Source organism: Heterodontus francisci, chromosome 31 (genome assembly GCF_036365525.1).
Source record: "Heterodontus francisci isolate sHetFra1 chromosome 31, sHetFra1.hap1, whole genome shotgun sequence".
Classification (NCBI taxonomy): Eukaryota; Metazoa; Chordata; class Chondrichthyes; order Heterodontiformes; family Heterodontidae; genus Heterodontus; species Heterodontus francisci.
The window spans coordinates 41,963,576-41,986,926 of NC_090401.1; the positions used below are offsets into that span (position 1 = coordinate 41,963,576).

The 23,351-nt window shown below is 43.2% G+C and overlaps 1 protein-coding gene and 1 non-coding gene across 7 annotated transcripts in view; both read right to left on the reverse strand.

Moving 5' to 3' along the window:
• Window positions 1–23,351, reverse strand: part of pabpc4 (poly(A) binding protein, cytoplasmic 4 (inducible form)) — a 50,708-nt gene that overhangs the window by 12,410 nt on the left and 14,947 nt on the right. For 3 of the 6 annotated variants that reach the window (XM_068011394.1, XM_068011397.1, XM_068011395.1), the window contains 4 exons: window positions 19,933–20,027; window positions 9,588–9,725; window positions 6,764–6,859; window positions 3,493–3,765 (listed from right to left, as the gene is read on the reverse strand). In XM_068011394.1, coding sequence (XP_067867495.1) covers window positions 3,493–3,765; window positions 6,764–6,859; window positions 9,588–9,725; window positions 19,933–20,027 — 602 coding nt within the window. Of the gene's footprint in view, window positions 1–3,492; window positions 3,766–6,763; window positions 6,860–7,627; window positions 8,687–9,587; window positions 9,726–19,932; window positions 20,028–23,351 lie in introns of those variants that run through there. The other 3 variants (XR_010968904.1, XR_010968906.1, XR_010968905.1) reach the window with 3 other exon arrangements.
• LOC137347371 (small nucleolar RNA SNORA55) lies at window positions 8,285–8,417 on the reverse strand. Its single transcript, XR_010968950.1, has one exon. It is a non-coding gene; the product is annotated as a small nucleolar RNA SNORA55 (small nucleolar RNA).

Consider the following 23,351-nt stretch of genomic DNA (forward strand, 5'->3'; position numbering starts at 1 on the left):
CCGCTTTTGACCAAGCTTTTGGTCACGTGTTCTAATCTCTCTTTTATGAGGCTCAGTGTCAAATTTTGGCTGATAATGCTCCTGTGAAGCACCTTGGGACATTGTACTATGTTAAACTTGCTACATACATGGAAGTTGTTGTTATGTTCACGTACATATTCATGAGTATACTTCAAAAAAAAACATTGGGTGCAAAGTGTTTTGGGACTACCTGAGGATGTGATATGGTGTTATATAAATGTAAATTCTTTCTATGTGAAATTCAAAAGTTATTCAATACCATGCCTACTTTAAATATTCTGGCTTCAGGGCTACTATGAATTAAGACAATGGACTTATATGGACCATGGTGAACAGCCCGAAATGTGGGTTCCCTAGTGGCCTGGTGAGTAATTACATTGCATGGTGTTACAAGACATGACAGACTCAGGAAGGTCTTTAGTTTGATGCATGGTCTTCAGCAGAATAGTGGATCTTAACCTCTGCAAGGCCAGAGAAGGAGAAGAAAATTACACAGAATTCCCAATCTGAACTGCTTTCCAGTGACTCTTATTGAAAAACAGGGGTACGATGTCCCATGATTGAATAGGCTGCCCCACACACAAAAAATACCACTTAAAAGATACTGGAAGGTTACCTACAGCCATAGCCCAGCATGTGTCGCAGCCTTCAAGACAAGAGATAAAAAGAAATACATCCTAAAATCATTCAATAAAAGTAACTTGATGCCTGTTGCAAAGTTGTAGAGACAAGCCTCAATTTCGAAGAGACCCATCTGGATTTACTCAGCATTGTTTTGGCACAACAGCTCCTCCAGGGTCTGTAATGCACAATCAGAACTGGTTATAGGAACTAGGTGCTACATCACATGGAAAAGCCAAGTAACAGTACATTTGCTGTGTGCACAAGTATTTCCTATTTCTACGGTAGTACTACAGTTAGATGCGTTTTTCCTTAGTTGTGATCAATGACCATGGAACACAGGAAAAGGAGTAGGCCATTCAGCCCATCAAGCCTGCCCCGCCATTCAACATGATCTTGGCTGATCATCCACTTCAATGCCTTTTTCCCACACTATCCTCATATCGCCTTATGTCATATGTACTTAGAAATCTGTCAATCTCTGCTTTAAACATACTCATTGACTGAGCTTCCACAGCCCTCTGGGGTAGAGAATTACAAAGATTCACAACCCTCTGAGTGAAGAAATTTCTCCTTATCTCTGTCCTAAGTGGCTTCCCCCTTATTTTGAAACTGTATCCCCTGGTTCTAGACTCCCCAACCAGGGGAAACATCTTAGCTGCATCTACCCTGTCTATCCCTTTAAGAATTTTGTAGGTTTCAATGAGATCACCTCTCATTCTTTGAAACTCTGGAGAATACAGGCCCAGTTTCCCCAATCTCTCTGCATAGGACAGTCCTGCCATCCCAGGAACAAGTCTGGTGAATCTTCGTTGCACTCCCTCTATGGCAACAATATCCTTCCTAAGGTAAGGGGACCAAAACTGCACACAGTATTCCAGGCGCGGTCTAACCAAGGTTCTATACAATTGAAGACTTCACTACTCCTGTACTCAAATCCTCTTGCGATAAAGGCTAACATACCATTCGCCTTCTTAATTGCTTGCTGCACCTGCATGATGGCTTTCAGTGACTTACAGACAAGGACACCCAGGTCCCTTTGTACATCTACACTTTCTAATCTCTTACCATTTAAGAAATACTTTGCGCATCTGTTCCTCCTACCAAAGTGGATAGCCTCACATTTTTCCACATAATATTCCATCTGCCACATTCTTGCCTACTCACTAAGTCTGTCCAAAACCCCTTGAAGCCGCTTTGCATCTTCCTCACAACACACATTCCCGCCTAGTTTTGTGTCATCCGTGAACTTGGAAATACTACATTTGGTCCCCACATCCAAATCATTGATATATATTCTGAACAGCTGGGAACCCAAGCACTGATCCCTGCGGTACCCCACTAGTCAAAGCCTGCCAACGCGAGAATGACCCGTTTATTCCTACTCTCTGCTTTCTGCCTGTTAACCAATCCTTAATCCATATCAGTGTATTACCTCCTATTCCATGTGCTTTAATTTTGCTAACCAATCTCCTGTGGGGACTTTATCAAAAGCCTTCTGAAAATCCAAGTATACCATATCCGACTCCCCTTTATCAATTCTGTTACTAACATCCTCAAAAAACTCCAACAGGTTCGTCAAACATAATTTCCCATTTATAAATCCATGTTGACCATACCCAATCAGGTCATTATTATCCAAGTGTCCATTTAGCACATCCTTTAGAATAGATTCTACCATTTTCCCAACAACTGATGTAAGGCTAACAGGTCTGTAATTCCGTTTTCTCTCTCCCTCCCTTCTTAAATGGTGTTGGGTAAACTGCTTCTCATAAATGTTAAGTGTGTAACGTCAGCTAATAAATAATTTCTCTATTTGTGTAACAATGGATTGAGATAAAGATAAGGGTTTGATCATTCTAATAGGGGTATTCCACAGACCACCTAATAATGGAAGGGAAATGGAGGAGAAAATATGTAAGAAAATCTATGAAATGTGAAAAAAGTATAGAATAATAAAACATAGGAGATTTTAAATACCCCCAAATAAACTGTCAAGAAAAAATAGGGAAAGGGGAAAAGTGAATGGAGTTTTTACAGAGGAATTCCCACAATTTCTGCAGCTCATTGTTATCCAGCAATTCAAGTTGGGAAGTGCCTGTGTTCTCTAGTCATAGCACAACTTGGCTCAACTGTGCTGCCCCTTCTCCTACGTTGCCTGCAAATACCTGTCCAGGGGAGGCACCACAGGACTTTAAGATGCCCAGAGAACCTCACCCCAACAAGTTTTAATTAGGGAAAGAAGAGAAAAAAAACCATGCAACAACACACATATAAAATACAGGAAAACACAGTGGCATGGGAGCAGCCAAGAACAGTATGATGAGCTGTTAGCAATCAGCTCAAACCAAGCACCCTTTAAGCTGTCTAGGAAAGACTCTTGTACAAAATGACATTCAACCATCCCAGACTGTTGGTCAATGGTGGTATTGGTAGGGCAATAAGCAGCAACTGGCACAAGGCTCATGAAAGCCTAAACACCAGCTGTTAAAACACAGAAAAAAATTACAAGAAAGGCTACTTATCTTTAAAACCTGCATGTCCATCCATGGCCTCCTACCCACCAGGTTTCACTGGCTGTAGTGGGGGCTACGTGTCCAGCTTGCCTATGGCTCGGACGATGATGTGACTTTCTTTCCCGCCTCCTTTCGCACATGCTACTGCAGTTCCTGCCTGCTTTGAGTGGGAGCTTCAGATGCTTAATCTAGGCCTGACCAGAATATACAGCAGTGCCCAAAACCAGCAAGAATCTGGCAGAACTTATTTTCACCAGATTTACCAAACTGTAGTGTCCTGTTAGTCCCCTGATCTGAAGTGTTCAGATGACAGAAATTCCCTTCAAGAACTCACCTGAGGTACAGCTGGCATAAAGTAGCCTCCTGCAGCTGGCTGAAATTGGTTGATGATTGTATTGGCTGGCATGGCCCGCATCCCTGCAATTCGTTGCATATACTGATTAGTTAAATGTGCCTTGCGTTCCTCTTTTCTTTGGGCAAGGGCTACGTATAATGGCTTGGAACCAACAATACGCCCGTTCATTTCCGTTACAGCCTTTGTGGCTTCTTCAGGAGAGGAGAAGCAGACAAAACCAAAACCTTTGCTTCGGCCATCCTCCAGCATTACCTTCAAAAACAGTGAAATGTTACATGCTTAAATCAAAGTTGCAGTAATATTTAAAGTTTACAATGAAAAAGATACTGTGATAGAACATAGGTTTGCAACTGCAGTTCCCAACATTCAGACTCTTTAATCTTAGCTACACAGTTGTGAACAGGAACCAAGTACAGGATGTCTTAACTATACAGACATGGTAAGGAACAGAGTCATGACCAAAGGCTCATTGTACACTATCCTTATGGCTTATTCGCATGCCTGGCAGAGGTTTGGGAGCAAACCACCTACTTATAATTTGGATTAGTTGAGTTAAGGAGATGCATGGAGACTTGAAGGAGAAATTTAAAAACTTTGTGACATTGATATATTTTCATTTCTCAAGTTATTTAAATCTACAAATACAATAAATAATCCCACATTTCTATAGAGCATAATTATTTCGGGACCATACACAAAATATTAGCGCAGAATTTTCTCATTTTCCTCTATCCCCTTCAAAAACTCTGGCTTACCATTGCAGTAATCAAACATTTTATTCTATCCCAAACATATGTTCTTCCTTTTCCTCCCTCGCCATCTATATTATTTTAGAAACTAAGAGGTCTAAATTGGATAGCCCTCAAAAACAGGCATGGCAATCACGATGCCACGCACATTAATTGAAATGCAGGCAGCACAGGGTTGGATTTTGTGGTCAACGATGAAGCAACAGTGCTCACCACTGACCTCAAAGAAAGCTACCCACAAATATCTAGCAATCTCTATTGCGCAGACTTCCCTCTTCCCAATGTCAGTTTCAATCTGGTGCCAAGTTAAAGGGATCTCCAGGCAGCTAGCAACACTGATATCATCTAACAGGGTAAGCAGCCAATCACACTGAAGTATTCTCACAGACAGCAAACCAGGAAGTAACAACTATTGAACCACCTCTTTTAATTACATTTTACAGATAGATAAATGATTGGGACATACACATGGGATTAAGGTAGACGCTAAAATGTAAACTTAAAAGAATTCGAAAAATATGTGGTATTTCTATAATGGAGAAATTTGACATTCAACAAATATAAAATTAATCTTTCAGTAAGGCTGTTTAGCAGCAATTTTGAACTTGGTACGCTGTTAAAAACACAGCTACATCTCATTCAACAAGGTGTAACCTTTTCAAGGGTTTTTACAGGGAGACTAAGAGCACAAGTTCTTTTCAGTTCATTGATTTCTAAATGATCAAAGTCAGAGAGGGGGCATCAACAGCGCACTCTCTGGAGACAGCAGTGTCACTTTGCTTGACACTGAATCAGTTTAATGCACAGGAGCTGGGTATGTGGGACAGCCTCCATATTGGATATGGTGCCACATTCCAGTTAAGGTTGATTAGTTTGTATAGCGAATCATTTAGAGCATACTGATTAGCTCAGTCAGAACAGAAATAAAGTGGTTAATTGAATCCATTATGTTTTCTCTGTCTTATATCAAGCTTTTAGTCTGAGGGCAGATGCTTAAAGAGGCACTTTGCAAGAGCATTATCAAACAAAACAAAGCTTAACTTTATGGAAGGTGCAAGATGGGATAGTCAATTCTAGGAGGTAACAAAGTCATAGATGAGGGTTTCAGCAGCAGATGAATTGAGGCAGGTGCAGAATCGGCATTGTTAGAGCTGGAAGTAAGTGGTGGCATGGATAAGTGGTCAGAAACTCATCTCAAGATCAAATTCGAGACTAGTTCAGTGCTAGACAGTTGCCAGGGAGAGGAATGGAGTCGGTGGCTACAGAACAGAGTCTGTGACTGGGACTGAAGACAATGGCTTCGGTCTTGCCAATATTTAATTAGGAGGAAAGTTCTGCTCATGCAGTACTGGATGTTGGACAAACAGTCTAACAAATTTAGAGACAGCGGAGGGGTCAAGAGAGGTGGTTGTGAGGTAGAGCGGAATGTCATCCGTGTTTATATGGAAACTGACACTGTTTTCAGATGATGTTGCAGAGGGGCAGCCATGGGGATGAGAAATAGAAGGGGATATCAGAAGTAAAGGCGTCACAGCAGGAAGGGAAGTGAGTGCAGGTAATGCTCTGGCTACCATTAGATAGATAAGAACGGAACTAGGCGGGTGCAGTCCCAACAGCTTGACCATCAGTGGAGAGGTTTTGGAGGAGGGGTATGTAGTCAACTGTGTCCACAACTGCGGAAAGATCGAGAAGGACAAGGAGGATGCCATAGTCTCATTCACACAGGATGTCATTTGTGACTTTGAGAAGAGCTGTTTCAGTACTGTGGCAGAGAAGCCTGATTGGAGGGATTCAAACATGGAATTATAGGAAAGATGGGCACAGATTTGTTAGGCACAGCATGTTCAAGGACTTTAGAGAGGAAAGGGAGGTTGGAGATGGGGTGGTAGTTTGCAAGGACAGAGAGGTAAAGGATTGTTTTTTTGAGCACAGGCAGATGACAGTAGATTTGAAGGGGAGTGGGACTGTACCTGAAGAGATTTGGAGAGGTCAACAGTATCAGAGGGGAAAGAACCGTAAACAATATTAGCTAACATGAGGGCCAGGATGGTAAGCTGGGTGGTTAGTATTTAGTGGGAATAGGGTTAAGGAAGTAGGAGGTGGGTCTCATGGCCAAGATAAGCATGGAGAGGGCACAAGAGGAGATAGGAGAGAAACTAGAGAAAGATGGGTGTTCATGGCTACGGTAGGGGTGGGGGAAAACCTGAAGAAGAAATTTGACCCAGTGGGCTCGGAGAAGGGAAGGAATCGACAGAGGCAGCAAAACAAATGGTCTCAATGTTAGTGATAAAGAAGTCCATGAGCTTCTCAGACTTGTTGACAACAGTGCAATTGAAAACAGCTCATTAACGAGACTGACCTTTCATAAAATTCTGGATCGTACACTATTAATTTATTTGCAGTGAACATTAACCAGGAAAGGCAATCACGATCCTTTTCAACTTTTTACCCTTACTTGTTATTCTGCCTTGACTCATAAAAGCACTAATTAGTAAACATACCTTCGCACTGGTGATTGAACCAAATGGAGCAAACTCTTTCCTTAGTTTTTCATCATCAATGGTGTCATCTAGGTTTTTGATGTATAGATTCACACCCTAGATAAAGTTCAGTAACCCTACAGTTATTGCACAAATTAACATTCCCAAATATAACAGCTGAAAGATAGAATGAAAATGGTTAACAAATGCACTTAAATAAATGCTGCATAATTCCAACCTACTGCAATCAAACTATCACTGTCCTAATACACACAAACCAAAGTGCAGCCAGAAAGCTTCAATTTCAATTTAAAAAATACTCAAATAAATGGTGCAGGTGACCTTAAGGCCGGAATTTTACATTGGGTGGGAGGCCCCAACCACCGGCCAAAAATTCAGGGGAGAGCTCGCCTCTGCCAGGCCTGGGGAGCCACAGCAGGACTTTACACTCCCAAGGCCCTTAATTGGCTTCGGACGGGACTTCCACCCCTCTGAGGCAGGAAGTCCCGCCTAATGGAACTGCCGGCCAATAAGCAGGCCAGCAGCTCACAGTCCCAGCAGCACCACTCCGTGGGGCACAAGATGCCTGTTCAGGAGGGACCCCCCCCCCCGCCTGCAAGGCGGTTGCCAGATTTTACTTGGTGGCCTCCTGGAGGGACTGAGCCGCCCTCAAGGGAGGAGGCCCTTAAGTGGCAGTTAATTGACCACTTAAGAGCCTTGATTGGCCTGGGGCGGGCAGGCCGTTTCTTGCCGCCACCCTTTCGTAAAATTGCAGCAGAGATGGGAAGGCACCAGGAATGCCATCCCCCCCTGCTCCTGCGGGGAATGTAAAATTCCAGCCTAAAAGTTCAAAGTATACATTAAAAGGTGCTAAGTTATAATTACCTAATTATCCACTGTTCAAATCTGCATCAAGTTGTGGTCTGAAAAAACAACTACTATTCTAAGCAACAAAAGCAAAAAAAAGTCTTTGAGGGCTGTGAATCACAATTAAATAGCTATAATTTCTAAAACCAGCATTTTCTCTAACATGCTTTTGTAGCAATCTGGCATGAATGTACTGGGAGCTCTCCAATATTGAAAAGCTGCCAGTCTGATGAGGGGAAATCATGAAAGAAATCTCATCATGCTTTTAGTCCTGTTCTGGTTTGTGCGCATTCCTGGACACAGAGTTACAGTTCCCAGCAGCTGAATTTCAAAAGGGTACCAACTGTACCAAGAGGAAGTCTCTTAAGAAGTTGATTTAAAATTTGATGAAAGCTTTCTTTAAGACACACTGATGTCTAATGTTCCGAAATAGACTGCGTCATTGCAAAGCTCTTGGCATGGTTTATGCATGTGCACGTGGGATTCAGAAGGGAGCAAAATGCACTGCAAAACTTGGAATAGCTCGATTGAATAGCCTGCCCTACACACAAAAAATAGCCACTTGGTGAAGATACTGGAAGATTGACTGGACTCACGGAACCAAAGCCCAGCATGAGTCGCAGCCTGCAAGAAGATGAAGGTAAAAATCCTAAAATCCTGTAAAAGTAACTTGTTGTCTGTTGCAAAGTTGTAGAGACAAGCCTCAATTTAGGAGAGACCCATCTGGATTTACTCAGCATTGCTTTGGCACGACAGCTCCTCCAGGGTCTGCATTGCACAATCAGAACTGGTTATAGGAACTAAGTGCTACATTACATACAGAACTATACATACAGAATATACAGATGTAGACAAAGCCACATCACAGTACATTTGTTGTGTGCACAAACATCTCCTATTTCTATGGGAGTAGGTGTTTTTCATTAGCTGTAGTCGATCATCATGGTGTCAGGTAAACTGCTTCCTCTTGTACCATATGTTAAGCATGTAACTGTCAGGTGACTAAGATTTCTTCTATTTGTGTAGCAATTTTCTCCTCTGAACATTACATACACACATATGAACGTCCAGGGTTTTCTACATGTGGGGTAGGGGAGAAAGGGGGAGAGAAAGGGGGGGGAGAAAGGGGAGCAGGGCAGGGGGAATAGCAACATTTAAAAAAAATTTTGCTAAATTTTAGTATCATTCAACTTTACCAACATTCTTAGCTGGGAGATCAAGATTGAACTATTTCACATGGACTGGATCTGAACTCTCAATTAAGTTTTAAAACAGATATTGAGGTTTTTCCTTGACTGGACCACAAGCAAAGCATAAAACAACAATGCAAGATTGGTGCATTGTTTGGTGAAGTTTGGGAAACTGTGATGTCCATTTTAGTAACTCAGCACACTGCTGCATATGAAAACGCATTGTATGACAATTTGCCCTCATCCCACACAAAATTCTCAAATTATAACAGCAGCAACAATTTAATGTTTCCTTAAAAGAGTAACTATTCCATCATTTGACTGTTAACACAGCCAAAATTAAATGCATCTCCTGGATGTAATACATGCCCTGCAGCAAATTAATCATGAGATTTCCAGTTTGTTTTCTACTTTGTCGCATGTGGGTTCCTTGCTCTCTAATGAATTGTAGGGAATTCTCATTCAATTATCAGAAAGATCAGTTTAAAAACAACTATAAGTGAAATAAAATGACATTATATGACCCATGTACTTGTCTATCTTGCAGGGCATTTTTTAACAAGTGTTTGCTTTACTTCTATTCTTTTATTTCAACAGAAAACAATAGTAAAATAGTGATAGGAGTATATTACAAATGTGATTATGCATTATGAGGACATCCCAAAGCTGCTTCATTCTGATGAAAGGTCACTGAGCTGAAATGTTAACCCTGTTTCTCTCTCCAGATGCTGTCTGGCCTGCTGAGTACTTCCAGCATTTTCCATTTTTATTTCAACTTCATTACACACCTGGTATCTGCTGATCCGCTCCTGTTTTAACTGTTCAAACTTCCGTTTCAGTTCAGCCTGTCGCTCTACTTTTTTCTGGGCACGACCAACAAACAGCATCTTCCCATTCAGTTCCTTCCCATTCATTTCTTCCACAGCCTACATTTATACACATGAAAAGATCATCAATACATCTATGATATAAAGAAGAACAATAACATTTATCAGACTTGATCTTTATTATAGTGTACATAAGTCGGGATTATGCAAAGGGCATTATGCAATACAATGCTACATTAAAGCCAACCATACGGAGACAGATTGTAGCACTGCATGTTTCAACTACTGAAATATTGCAGTGTGCATTAAAACACTTTCATGCGAAGGAATTTAGTTAGATGTTCATTCTAAGGAATGACATTAGCTGCTTGAAGGAAAATTAAACAATCTAAAAACACATTCAAAAAGTAATCTATGCAGCATAAATAAACCTTTACATTTTTTTTTTTAAGAAACGTACTTCCACATTATCAGAGATAGCAGGGGGGGGAAAGAGAGCAGCGGGATATTTTCCTCTTTCTCACCAATTTTCTCCCCTATTCTCCTGAAGGTATTAACACTTAGCCTTAGTATACCAGCAGCCACCAGTACCTTGAAGGAAATATTATTCAGCCTTGGTTTGGTGGTCGTACCCACACGTCAGAAAGTAATAGGCTCAAGCCCAACTCCAGAGAAGTGAGCAAATAATCTAGGCTGGCATATCAGTAGAGTACTGAGGGATCGTTGCACTGTCAGAGGTGCCGGCTTTCAGATGAGACATTAAACCAAAGGCCCATCCGTGCTCGGACATGGATGTAAAGGATTCCATGGCACTATTTGAATGCGAGCCAGGGATTTCTCCCAGCGTTCTACATTTAACCACCAGCCAACATCGAAAGCAGATGACTTGTTTGTAGATTTAATCGCTGTTTGTGGAACCTAGCTGTGTGCAAAATGGCTGCTAAGTTATTTACATCACGATGGTGATTATGTAAATGGAGCATGCTCTCACTGCAAGAGAGAAGGCTGTGGTGATATTATTACTGTTTTTAGGACACTAAAGGGACCATGACAAGCAATTTCACCTAGTCCAAAACAGTAGACTATAGGACATGGCCTACACTCAAAAGAGGGTGGGGGGGGGGGGGGTCAAATTCAAAACTACTTGCCAAAATAATATTTCAATAAGTGAGTGCTCAATGGAACAGGCTCTGTGAGATATGGTGGAAGCAGTTAGTATTGATTCATTCAAATGCAAATTAGGTAGATTTCTTTCAGAAAAGAACATTTTGGAATTCTTCTTCTTTGGCCTCCTTGTCTCGGGAGACAATGGGTAAGCGCCTGGAGGTGGTCAGTGGTGTGTGGAGCAGCGCCTGGAGTGGCTATAAAGGCCAATTCTAGAGTGACAGGCTCTTCCACAGGTGCTGCGGAGAAATTTGATTGTCGGGGCTGTCACAGGAGACAAGGACGGCCAGTGGGTCTGATACCAGTGGCGAGCTCGCTGTACAATGTGTTTTTGGGGATCCTGCCATCTTCCATGCGGCTCACATGGCCAAGCCATCTCAAGCGCCGCTGACACAGTAGTGTGTATAAGCTGGAGATGTTGGCCGCCTCGAGGACTTCTGTGTTGGAGATATGGTCCTGCCACCTGATGCCAAGTATTCTCCGGAGGCAGCGAAGATGGAATGAATTGTGACGTCGCTCTTGGCTGACATACGTTGTCCAGGCCTCGCTGCCATAGAGCAAGGTACTGAGGACACAGGCTTGATACACTCGGCCCTTTGTGTTCCGTGTCAGTGCGCCATTTTCCCACACTCTCTTGGCCAGTCTGGACATAGCAGTGGAAGCCTTTCCCATGCGCTTGTTGATTTCTGTATCTAGAGACAGGTTACTGGTGATAGTTGAGCCTAGGTAGGTGAACTCTTGAACCACTTCCAGAGCATGGTCGCCAATATTGATGGATGGAGCATTTCTGACGTCCTGCCCCATGATGTTCGTTTTCTTGAGGCTGATGGTTAGGCCAAATTCATTGCAGGCAGCCGCAAACCTGTCGATGAGACTCTGCAGGCACTCTTCAGTGTGAGATGTTAAAGCAGCATCGTCAGCAAACAGGAGTTCCCTGATGAGGACTTTCCGTACTTTGGTCTTCGCTCTTAGACGGGCAAGGTTGAACAACCTGCCCCCAGATCTTGTGTGGAGGAAAACTCCTTCTTCAGAAGACTTGAACGCATGTGAAAGCAGCAGGGAGAAGAAAATCCCAAAAAGTGTGGGTGCGAGAACACAGCCCTGTTTCACGCCACTCAGGATAGGAAAGGGGTCTGATGAGGTGCCGCCATGTTGAATTGTGCCTTTCATATTGTCATGGAATGAGGTGATGATACTTAGTAGCTTTGGTGGACATCCAATCTTTTTTAGTAGTCTGAAGAGACCACGTCTGCTGACGAGGTCAAAGGCTTTGGTGAGGTCAATGAAAGAAATGTAGAGGGGCATCTGTTGTTCGCGGCATTTCTCCTGTATCTGACGAAGGGAGAACAGCATGTCAACGGTCGATCTCTGCGCGGAAGCCACACTGTGCCTCAGGGTAGACGCGCTCGGCCAGCTTCTGGAGCCTGTTTAGAGCGACTCGAGCAAAGACTTTCCCCACTATGCTGAGCAGGGAGATTCCACGGTAGTTGTTGCAGTGTGAATAATTTGAGACATGACGTGATAAGTGTAGCATGCTTGGGAGGACCTATGGTTCCCAAAGCTTTCCATCACTGGTGGTTTTCCTGGCATCATGTCTGGATACCAATTAAAGGTGAATAGCAAAAGAACCAGAAACGACATGAGGAAAAAACTTTCTTACGCAGCGAGTGGTTAGGATCTGGAATGCACTGCCTGAGAGTGTGGTGGAGGCAGATTCAACTGTGGCTTTCAAAAGGGTTTGGATAATTATCTGGAGAAAAAAATGTGCAGGGCTACAGGGAAAAGGTGGGGGCATGCGACTAGCTGAGTTGCTTTTGCAGACAGCTGGCACGGACACAATGAGCCGAATGGCCTCCTTCTTGCTATAACCATGCAATGATTCTCTTACCAGGTTTTTTAATTATGGGGTGTGTTGCAGGCTGTACCCAAATTTGTCCTCACCTGCACACATGAACTTTCAGAAGGATCACCTGGATAACAATCAGCAGAAGAAATCTTGGCCAATTTTCTCACAGAATCATAGAAAGTTTAAGGTACAGAAAGAGGCCACTTGGCCCATCGTGTCTGTGCCGGCCGAAAAACGATCCACCTATTCTGATCCAACCTTCCAGCATTTGGTCTGTAACCCTGCAGCTCACAGCACATGAGGTGCATATTCAGACTCCTTTCGAATGAGTTGAGGGTCTCTGCCTCAGAAACCTTTTCAGGTAGTGAGTTCCAGAGCATCACCACCCTCTGAGTGAAAAAGTTTTTCCTCATCTCCCCTCTAATTTTTCTACCAATCACTTTAAATCTATGCCCCCTCGTCACTGACCTCTCTGCTAAGGTGAATAGACTCTTCACTTCCACTCTATCCTGGCCCCGCAAAATTCTGTACATTTCAATCAGATCTCCCCTCAGCCTTCTCTGTTCCAAGGAGAACAACCCCAGCCTATCCAATCTTTCCTCATAGCTGCATTTTCCCAGTCCTGGCAACATCCTCGTAAATCTCCTTTGTACCCTCTCTAGTGCAATTATATCCTTTTTGTAATGAGGTTAACAGAACTTCACACAGTAGTCAAGTTGTGGCCTAACCAATGAGTTATACAGTTCCAGCATAACCTCCCTGCCCTTGTATTCTATACCTCGGCTAATAAAGGAAAGAATTCCATATGCCTTCTTAACCACCTTATCGACCTGTCCTGCTACCTTCAGGAATCTGCGGACATTCACTCAAGGTCCCTTACTTCCTCTACAAAATTACTAGAATTCTTCGAGGATGTAGCTAGTAGAGTTGATATGGGGGAAACCAGTGGATGTGGTTTATTTGGACTTTCAGAAGGCTTTCAACAAAGTCCCACACAAGAGGTTAGCGTGTAAAATTAAAGCGCATGGGATTGGGGGTAGTGTATTGCGATGGATAGAAAATTGGTTGGCAGACAGGAAACAAAGAGTAGGAATAACCGGGTCTTTTTCCGAATGGCAGGTAAAGACTAGTGGCGTACCGCAGGGATCGGTGCTAGGACCCCAGCTATTCACAATATATATTCATGATTTAGATGAGGGAACTAAATGTAATATCTCCAAATTTCAAGATGACACAAAACTGGGTGGGAGGGTGAGTTGTGAGGAGGGTGCAAAGAGGCTTCAGGGTGATTTGGACAAGTTGAGTGAGTGGGCTAATGCATGGCAGATGCTGTATAATGTGGATAAATGTGAGGTTATCCACTTTGGTAGCAAAAACAGGAAGGCAGATTATCTGAACGGCTATAAACTGAGAGAAGGGAATATGCAGCAAGACCTGGGTGTTCTCGTACACCAGTCGCTGAAGGTAAGCATGCAGGTGCAACAGGCGGTAAAAAGGGTAAATGGTAATGTTGGCATTCATAGTGAGAGGATTCGCTTACAGGAGCAGGGATGTCTTGCTGCAATTATACAGGGCATTGGTGAGGTCACACCTGGAATATAGTGCGCAGTTTTGGTCTCCTTATCTGAGGAAGGATGTTCTTGCTATAGAGCGAATGCAGTGAAGGTTTACCAGACTGATTCCTGGGATGGCGGGACTGACATATGAGGACAGATTGAGCTGGTTAGGATTATATTCGCTGGAGTTCAGAAGAGTGACAGAGGGATCTCATAGAAACCTATAAAATTCTAACAGGATTTGACAGGGTAGGTGCAGGAAGGATGTTCCCGATAGTGGGGAGTCTAGAACCAGGGGGTCATTGTCTAAGGATACGGGGTAAATCTTTCAGGACTGAGATGAGGAGAAATTTCTTCACGCAGAGTGCTGAGCCTGTGGAATTTGCTACCACAGAAAGCAGTTGAGGCCAAAACATTGTATGTTTTCAAGAAGGAGTTCGATATAGCTCTTGGGGCGAAAGGGATGAACGGATATGGGGGAAAAGCGGGAACGGGTTACGGAGTTGGATGATCAGCCATGATCATAATGAATGGTGGAGCAGGCTCAAAGGGCCGGATGGCCTACTCCTGCTCCTATTTTCCATGTTTCTATATTTACACCTCTCAGTATTTTCCAATTAATCATGCATTCCTTTGCCTTGTTTGACCTCCCCAAATGCATCACCTCACACTTCTCCAAGTTGAATTCCATTTGCCACTTTTCTGCCCATCTGACCAGACCATCAATATCTTCCTGCAGCCGACAGCTATCCTCCTCGCTATCTACCACACGGCCAATCTTTGTGTCATCCGCAAACTTCTTGATCATGCCCCCTACATTCACGTCCAAATCGTTAATGTACACCACAAAAAGCAGGGGACCCAGTACTGAGCCCTGTGGAACGCCACTGGAAACAGCCCTCCAGTCGCCAAAATAACCGTCAACAATTACCCTTTGTTTTCTGCCACTGAGCCAATTTTGTATCCACCTTGCTGCATTTCCCCGGATCCCAAGGAATTTTATTTTTTAACCAGTCTGCCATATGGGAGCTTGTCAAAAGCCTTGCTAAAATCCATGCGACCACATCAACTGCACTACGGTCATCTATCTTGTTACTTCTTCAAAAAATTCAATCAAGTTGGTCAAACAAGATCTTCCGTTAACAAATCCATGCTGACTATCCTTGATTAACCTGTGCCTTTTTAAGTGAGTTTATCCTATCTCTCAGAATAGATTCCAATAATTTGCCCACTACTGAGGTTAGACTGACTAGCCTGTAATTTTTCGGTCTATCCTTCGCTCCCTTTTTAAACAGAGATACAACAATAGCAATTCTTCAATCCTCCTGCACCACACCTGTATCCAGTGAGGATTGGAAAATGATGGTCAGACTCTGTTATGTCCTCTCTTGCTTCTTTTAACAGCCTAGGATACATTTCATCTGGCCCTGGTGATTTATCAACTTTCAAGGATGCTAATCCCATTAATACTTCCTCTCTCCCTATGTTTATCACATCCAATACTTCATTCTTCCTCCTGAACTACAATATCTGCATCGTCCCCCTCTTTTGTGAAGACAGACGCAAAGTATTCATTAAGAACCATACCAATATCTTCTGCACCTACACATAGGTTACCTTTTTGGTCTTTTATGGGCCCTACTCTCTCCTTAGTTATCCGCTTACTCTTCATGTATTGATAAAACATCTTTGGGTTCACCTTGATTTTGCTTGCCAATATTCTTTCATGCTCTCTCTTTCCTTTCCTAATTTCCTTTTTGATTTCACCCTTCCACTTACTGTACTCCTCTCGGCTTTCTGTAGTATTGAGTTCTCGGTGTCCTTTTCCCCTTCTTACCCTGTAGGCTCCTTGAGATCCATGGGGGTCTAGATTTGGCCGCCTCACTCTTTTTCTTTGTGGGAACATGTTTACCCTGAACCCCTTGAATCTCTCTTTTGAATGCCTCCCACTATTCTGACACTGATTTACCTTAAAGTAGCTGTTTCCAGTCCACTTTCACTAAATCACTCCTCAGTTTAGTAAAATTGGTCTTGCCCCAATTGAGAACTCTAATTCCTGTTCTCTCTCTGTCCTTTTCCATAATTATGTTAAGACTGACTGAATGATGATCACTACCACCAAAATGCTCTCCCACTGCCACTCCTTCCAACCGCCCATCTTCATTTCCTAAAACTAAGTCTAAAACTGCACCCTCTCTCGGTGGACTTACTACATACTGGACAAAAAAGTTCTCCTGAATGCGTCTCAAGAATTCTGCTCCCTCAATTCCTTTCACACTAAAACTAACCCAGTTAATATTGGGGTAGTTAAAATCCCCTACTATTACTGCCCTATTATTCATGCACTTCTCAGAGATTTGCCTACATATCTGCTCTTCTATCCCCCTCTTCCTGGAGTCTATAGTACACTCCCAGCAATGTGATTGCTCCTTTTTTTGTTCCTTAGCTCAATCCATATGCCCTCATTTGATGAACCATCCAACATATTATCCCTCCTCACAGCTGTAATAGTTTCCTTGACTAAAATTGCCACTCCCCCTCCTTTCTTATCCCCCTCCCTGAAAACCCTGTAACCAGGAACGCTGAGCTGCCATTCCTGTCCCTCCTTAAGCCGTGTTTCACATAGCTATGATATCATACTGCCACGTGTCTATCTGTGCCCTCAGCTTGTCTGCTTTATTTGCTATACTCTTTGCATTGAAATATATACCCTTGGGCACTGCCAAACTCTTTTTTTTATTTTCTAACCCTCATTTCCTCTGTCTTCCGCCTTCCATTTTAATTTATGATTTTGTCCCAGCTGAGCCCACCCACAGGTCCCCATTCCCCTGCCAAACTAATTTAAACCCTCCCCAACAGTGCTAGCAAAACGTCCCGCAAGGAACTCAGTCCTGGCTCTGTTCAGGTACAACTTGTCCGGCCTGTACAGGTCCCATCTCCCGAAGAGCCGGTCCCAATGTCCCAGAAATCTGAAGCCCTCCCTCCTGCACCATCTTTCCAGCCACGTATTCATCTGTCTTATCCTTCTATTTCTATACTCACTTGTGCGTGACACTGGGAGTAATACGGAGATTATTACTCAAGGTCCTACTTGCTAATTTCTTACCTAGCTCCCCAAATTCTGACTGCAAGAACACATCCCTATTTCTACCTATGTCGTTGGTTCCGATGTGGATGACAACTGCTGGCTGTTCACCCTCCGCCTTCAGGATGCTCTGCAGCCGCTCGGTGACATCTTGACCCCGGCAACAGGGAGGCAGCACGCCATCCTGGATTCACATCTGCGGCCCACAGAAACGCCTGTCTATTCCCTTGACTATTGAATCACCTATCACTATGGCTCTTCCAGTCTTCCCTGTACCACCACCCCCCCCACCCCCGTGCAGCCGAGCCACCCATGGTGCCATGGACTTGGCTCTGGCTGCACTCCCCAGGTGAAGCATCACTTTCCTCAGTATTCAGAACAGAATACCTGTTGGAGAGTGAGATGCACTCAGGGGTCTCCTGCACTACCTGCCTGATTCTTTTTGACTGTCTGGTGGTCACCCATTCCCTCTCTCCCTGTCTACTCTTAAGCTGTGGGGTGACCACATCTATAAACGTGCTAGCCACGTAGCTCCTATCCTCATGAATGCACCAGTGTCGCCAGCTGCCGCTCAAGTTCCAAAACCAGGAGCTCAAGTTGCTTCAATTGACAACACTTTCTGCACAAATGGTTCTCCAGGATCCGGGAAGCATCCTAGAGCTCCCACATAGCACAGGAGGTGCACTCATGAGGTTGAAGCAACTCTGCCATTTCTTTATTTATTAGTTGACCCTTTGCTACTGCTAAGAAAAAAGAAATCTTACCAATACTACAACTCCTTAGAATTATTAATAAAACCTTACTCGTAATGATAAATCCTACTAAAAATCTAAGTTCACTAGTTAAAATAAACCATACTCAAAAAAAACCCCCAGCTACTCACCTGTTCCTTATTATTAAGCTATTTTTACACACACCCTAACACTAGTGTACTAACCCAGCTATCAACCCATCACCTTGCAGCTTTCCTGTGACGGCACTGCTCACTTTGTTTTCAAACTCCAGCGCACCTGGACTCCTCTCTGCTGCTCTCCTGGAAGGTAAGTGCTCTAGGCTGCAATCCTCGGGCTCTATAGTTATCCACCCCTCGCTCCGTGTTCTTCCCGCAGGTCCGCTGCTTTCCCGGAAGGTAAGTGCTCTAGGCCGTGATCCTCTGGCTCTATTTATCCGCTCCTTGCTCCACGTTCTTCCCGCAGGTCCGCTCCTCTCCGGGAAGGTAAATGCCTCCCAAATAAAGGGGCACTAAAGTCAATTGTTGCATCTGACTACTGCCTTAGCTGAAATTAGCTGACTTAGCACAGCACAAGAATTTGACCCAAGACCTCAATGCATGGCTCAGCTACTTAATGAATATTTATAAACTTTTCAAAAACTTAGAAGTTAGCTTTTATAATTAAATAATTGCACTGTGCATCAAAATAAATGAAATATTCATGTTTTACACAAAAGCTGAAAGTTACACTTGCAACTACAACTGGTGGATTTTTTTTAAGCTTTAACTAGTTATTTGGATGTGAGTCAAATTACAGTGGCAGTGTGCCCCTGTTCTCAACGTAAATGACTTACTCCTAATTCAATGTGACAGTAATAAAATAGTTAGCATTTGCCATTCTTATAGTCAAGACAGCTTTTTTGAAAGATCTCTTTCTAAGACACTGAATTGCAAAAAATCATATTGTAAAATGTAAGACAGTCCTTCCACCATACAGTTAAAAAAAACTCCAGAATATATTATTTTTAAGTTTATTGGCTGTAGATGGTGGTCTAGTCACACACCATGCACAACTTCCTCTGCCTTCCCCATCAAAACTGTAAAGGTAGGACACCAAGTTAGACAGAACAGTATTCGGCAACAAGAAGCTTCTACAGCAAAGAGTTATAGCGTTTAGGAAGACAAATATTGAACTGAGGATAACAGAAGAAAATTACTTTCTGTGAAATTGTAAAAACAAACCAAACGGTTTATGTAGTGCCTTTACTTCTGTAGCAAAGCATCATTTGACTGACCCTGGTGTTTCAGATCATTTTATATACGACTCAATATCAAATTAAGACTGACATCCTTGAACTAGGTCACATTCTAGTAGCAATCTTGTTTGTACTGCATTGTTTGCCTTTGCTTTCAAATCAGATAATGCTCATAAAATTTAATGGTACAATGTGTTTACAGTTCAGGCTGTCTCACTCAACTTTAGCTGTTCTTTTCCATTATTACATGTGGCACTCATTAAGGCAGAATTGTTAGCATTTCTCTCCATCAATAAATGTTCACTTTGCATTCCAAAATCCATTTTTAAATTCAGCATTTGTATCACTGAACGTAATTCATAAATTTATCAGAACCAGAAGTTCTCAAAACAGCTCAAATTCTATTTGGAAAAACAAGTTGTTGAGAAAATGCAGATCTTGGAAAGCCTCACTTTTACATCAATTTCTTTCAGCTGACCAGAATAAAATTTCCAAAGTAAACTTTTAGGAGTTTGGGGCAATTCAGTTTCTCAGTGTTCTTCATTTTGTTAACTGATTAATTTTGTCGCGTTAAACTGGCATTCAAAATAGCTACATACCAAGTGCGTACAAAAAAGAAAATCAGTTCTGATCCATTTCCATACTGGACCAAAAGGTTAAAAAGCTTCTGTGAACCACCATACACACCTTGGAAGCATCTTCATGTTTTTCATAGCTAACAAAGCCAAAGCCTTTGCACTTTCCGTTTGGATCTGTCATTACTTTGACACTGAGGGTTTTGCCTAAGAAGGCAAAGAGAAACAGAAAAAGAATAGATGAATATCAGGAGATATGAAACTAACTAAGCAGCAAATAGAAATAGCGTTCCTTTACAGAAGTAGCATAAGCGCTCCCTTCTGGAGTAGAAGAAGATTTGTGCTCCCCACCCTTTCCGCTCTCTGTACTCTGGTGATTTAACATCTGTAATCCATTTTGCAGTCTATTTTCTTTGTTGCTACTGCAGTATATAAGCTCCGTGTCCCCTCCAAAAGGCACCCTAAATCTCTGGGCCTCTTAAAAGGTAGAATGCAATTACTTTATCTGAAAAAGTTAGGCATGCTTGCATCCTCAGAGCACTTGTATGTCAACATTTAGATTGATCCCATTCATTTCAATAAGAGGATAATGTTGCAAAGATACAGAATTTTCTTTAGTTCTCTTCAGTTAAAACAAGTCTTCACATTTTGTGTGCAATCCTTTGTTTGGCACTATCTATTCGTCATTCAGGGTGTCATATTAATCAATTTCATCACTACAGAATCCCTTTTTGGTTGGCCTATTTGGTTGGTCTGTTTGAGGACACCAACCTGTGTGCTATCCATGCCAAGAGTGACCATTATGCCCAAAGACATCCAGCTGGCACGACGGATCAGAGGGGAGCGTGCTTAAAACAGCTGGCATGATGGATCAGAGGGGAGCATGCTTAAAACAGCTGGCATGATGGATCAGAGGGGAGCGTGCTTAAAACTCTCCATTTAATGACATTTTCTCCAGACTATTTTGAAGTGACACACAAACTATTTCTAAAACATTATTGGACTGCAAACTTGGCTTCTTGTGGAGGCTGGGCCTTTATTTTGTATTTGTTCACCCACTAATAGGGAACGTTAGCTGGGATTAGACCATCGTGAGACAGGTTAGTTTTACCCTACAGATGAATTGATGTTGCAATAGTAATCCTGCTCAGTACGAGAGGAACCGCAGGTTCAGACATTTGGTGTATGTGCTTGGCTGAGGAGCCAATTGTGCGAAGATACCATCTGTGGGATTATGACTGAACGCCTCTAAGTCAGAATCCCCCCTAAAAGCGCCAAAGCTGTGATGGTGGCAAGTGTAGAAGCATAAAAGTCACTTGCTTATTCTATTCTCAAAGTAAACTGAAAAATTGTAACGATTGCATTTAAATTCTACCAGTGTTGAAAAGGATAAATACTGTCGCCAATAATACTGAAACTGTTCAAATCTTAATGCAGCATAGATTTTCCAACTGCCTGAGTGAGGATGAATCTTGAGAAAAAAAATAAAGGAAGCAACAATAATGTGCAAGCTGAATATTGCATGGAAGTTTCATTCCACAATCCTGTAACTGTTTCAAAATGAAAGTTCAATCATTAAAATTGGGCATTTATCACTCTCCCCATTTACAACAAATACACTCACTGTATAAAACTTTTGAGTATTACGAACTGTGAGGAGGATAGCGATAGTCTTCAAGAGGACATAAACAGGCTGGTGGAATGGGTAGACATACGGCAAATGACATTTAATGCAAAGAAATGTGAAGTGATATATTTTGGTGAGGAAAGGCAATATAAAGGATACAGTTCTAAAGGGGGTTCAGGAGCAGTGGGACCTGGGGGTAAATGTGCACAAATCATTGAAGATGGCAGGACAGGTTGAGAAAGCAGCTAATAAGGCATACGGAACCCTGTGCTTTATAAATAGAGGCATCAAGGTGGATTATACCAGCCCTCTGGAGATGGGCTGGGAGGCCTGTAAAACGGCGAGGGAAGGTTGGGGGGGGAGAGAATGCCCGTCATCTTCCCGCCATTATGGCATTGTACCAGCAGCGGGCAAGATGGAAGGTGGACAACACCCTTCTGCCCAGAGGCCAAATGAGCCTCTTTAGTGGCCAATTAAGGGCCTCTTCCCACTGCTGCTGGCATTTTACCAGCGGCGAGTGGGCCCTCTGCCTTGTGGATAGGCCGCCTGGTAAACCCTGGCAGCCTCCGGGCCTGGGATGAAGGGCCACCTATTCGGGCACTCTGTGGCCCACAAGGGGGGGCCCCACAGCAACAATGGCCACCACATGGAAACCCCACCTTCACCAACCGTTACTGACTTGCCCCGGCGTCCCCACTTACCTGGTTGGGAGGGCGGCCTTCTTCCATGCCATCCTTTCATTCAGCCGCAGTCATAGCAGCACCTACCACTCCCGGTGGCACTGCTGAGACGGCTGAGCTGCCGGCCCTCCAATTGGCCAGCAGCTCCTGGGGTAGGAGCTAATCATTTAAAGGGACGGGAGCCCCAACGTCAACTAATCCGTTGTCAGATGGCCAATAAATGCGGGCGAGGCTCCACAAAAGGACGAGGCGGGGTTGCCCCCTGCTTTCGAGCCCGTCATCGGGACTCCTGCCACACTAATAAAATTCCAGCTATAGAGTGGAAAAGCAAGGAAGTTATGGTGAACCTTTATAAAACACTGGTTTGGCCTCAACTCGTGTCCAATTCTGAGCCCCACAATTGAGGAAGGATGTGAAGGCATTGGAGAGGGTGCAGGAATGGTCTCCGGGATGAGGCTCCAGTTACAGGGATAGATTGGTGAAGCTGGGACTGCTCTCCTTAGAGAACAGAAGGTTGAGAGATTTGATAGAAGTGTTCAAAATCATGAGGGGTCTGAGAAGAGCAGACAGGGAGAAACTGTTCCCGTTGGTGGAAGGGTGGAGAACCCGAGGACGCAGATTTAAAAAGATTGGCAAAAGAACCAGAGGCAACATGAGGAAACTTTTTCACACAGCGAGTAGTTAGGATCTGGGCTGCACTGCCTGGAGGCAGATTCAATTGTGGCTTTCAAAAGGGAACAGGATAATTATCTGAAGAGAAAAGATTTGCATGACTGCGGGGAAATGGCAGGGGAGTGGGACTAGCTGAGTTGCTCTCAGAGAGCCTACACAGACACGATGGGCTGAATGGCTTTCTTCTGTGCTGTAACCATTCTATGATTCTATGTATATATAATTTACTGAAGTGAACACAGAATGCTTCCATAAAAAGAGAGATCATTCCATGGTTTTCTTTGAAGAAGGAATGTCAATATTCTCTCCAATAATGTTCTGCACCAAGTTAAATTCAGTTCCGCTTCAGTCAGTGCTGCTCACTAGGAGGCATATGGAAGGCGTCAAACATCCATTTTCTGTACAAAAATGCATCTGGCCTCATTCAGCATCATCCAAAGCACTGATCAGGAATTCTCAAGATTGAGCAAATCGACCACTGAGAAGATTTAATTATAATAAGAAAAATTCAGGTCATTAAATTGGCACGAAAGAATGCTCCAACACTGTGCT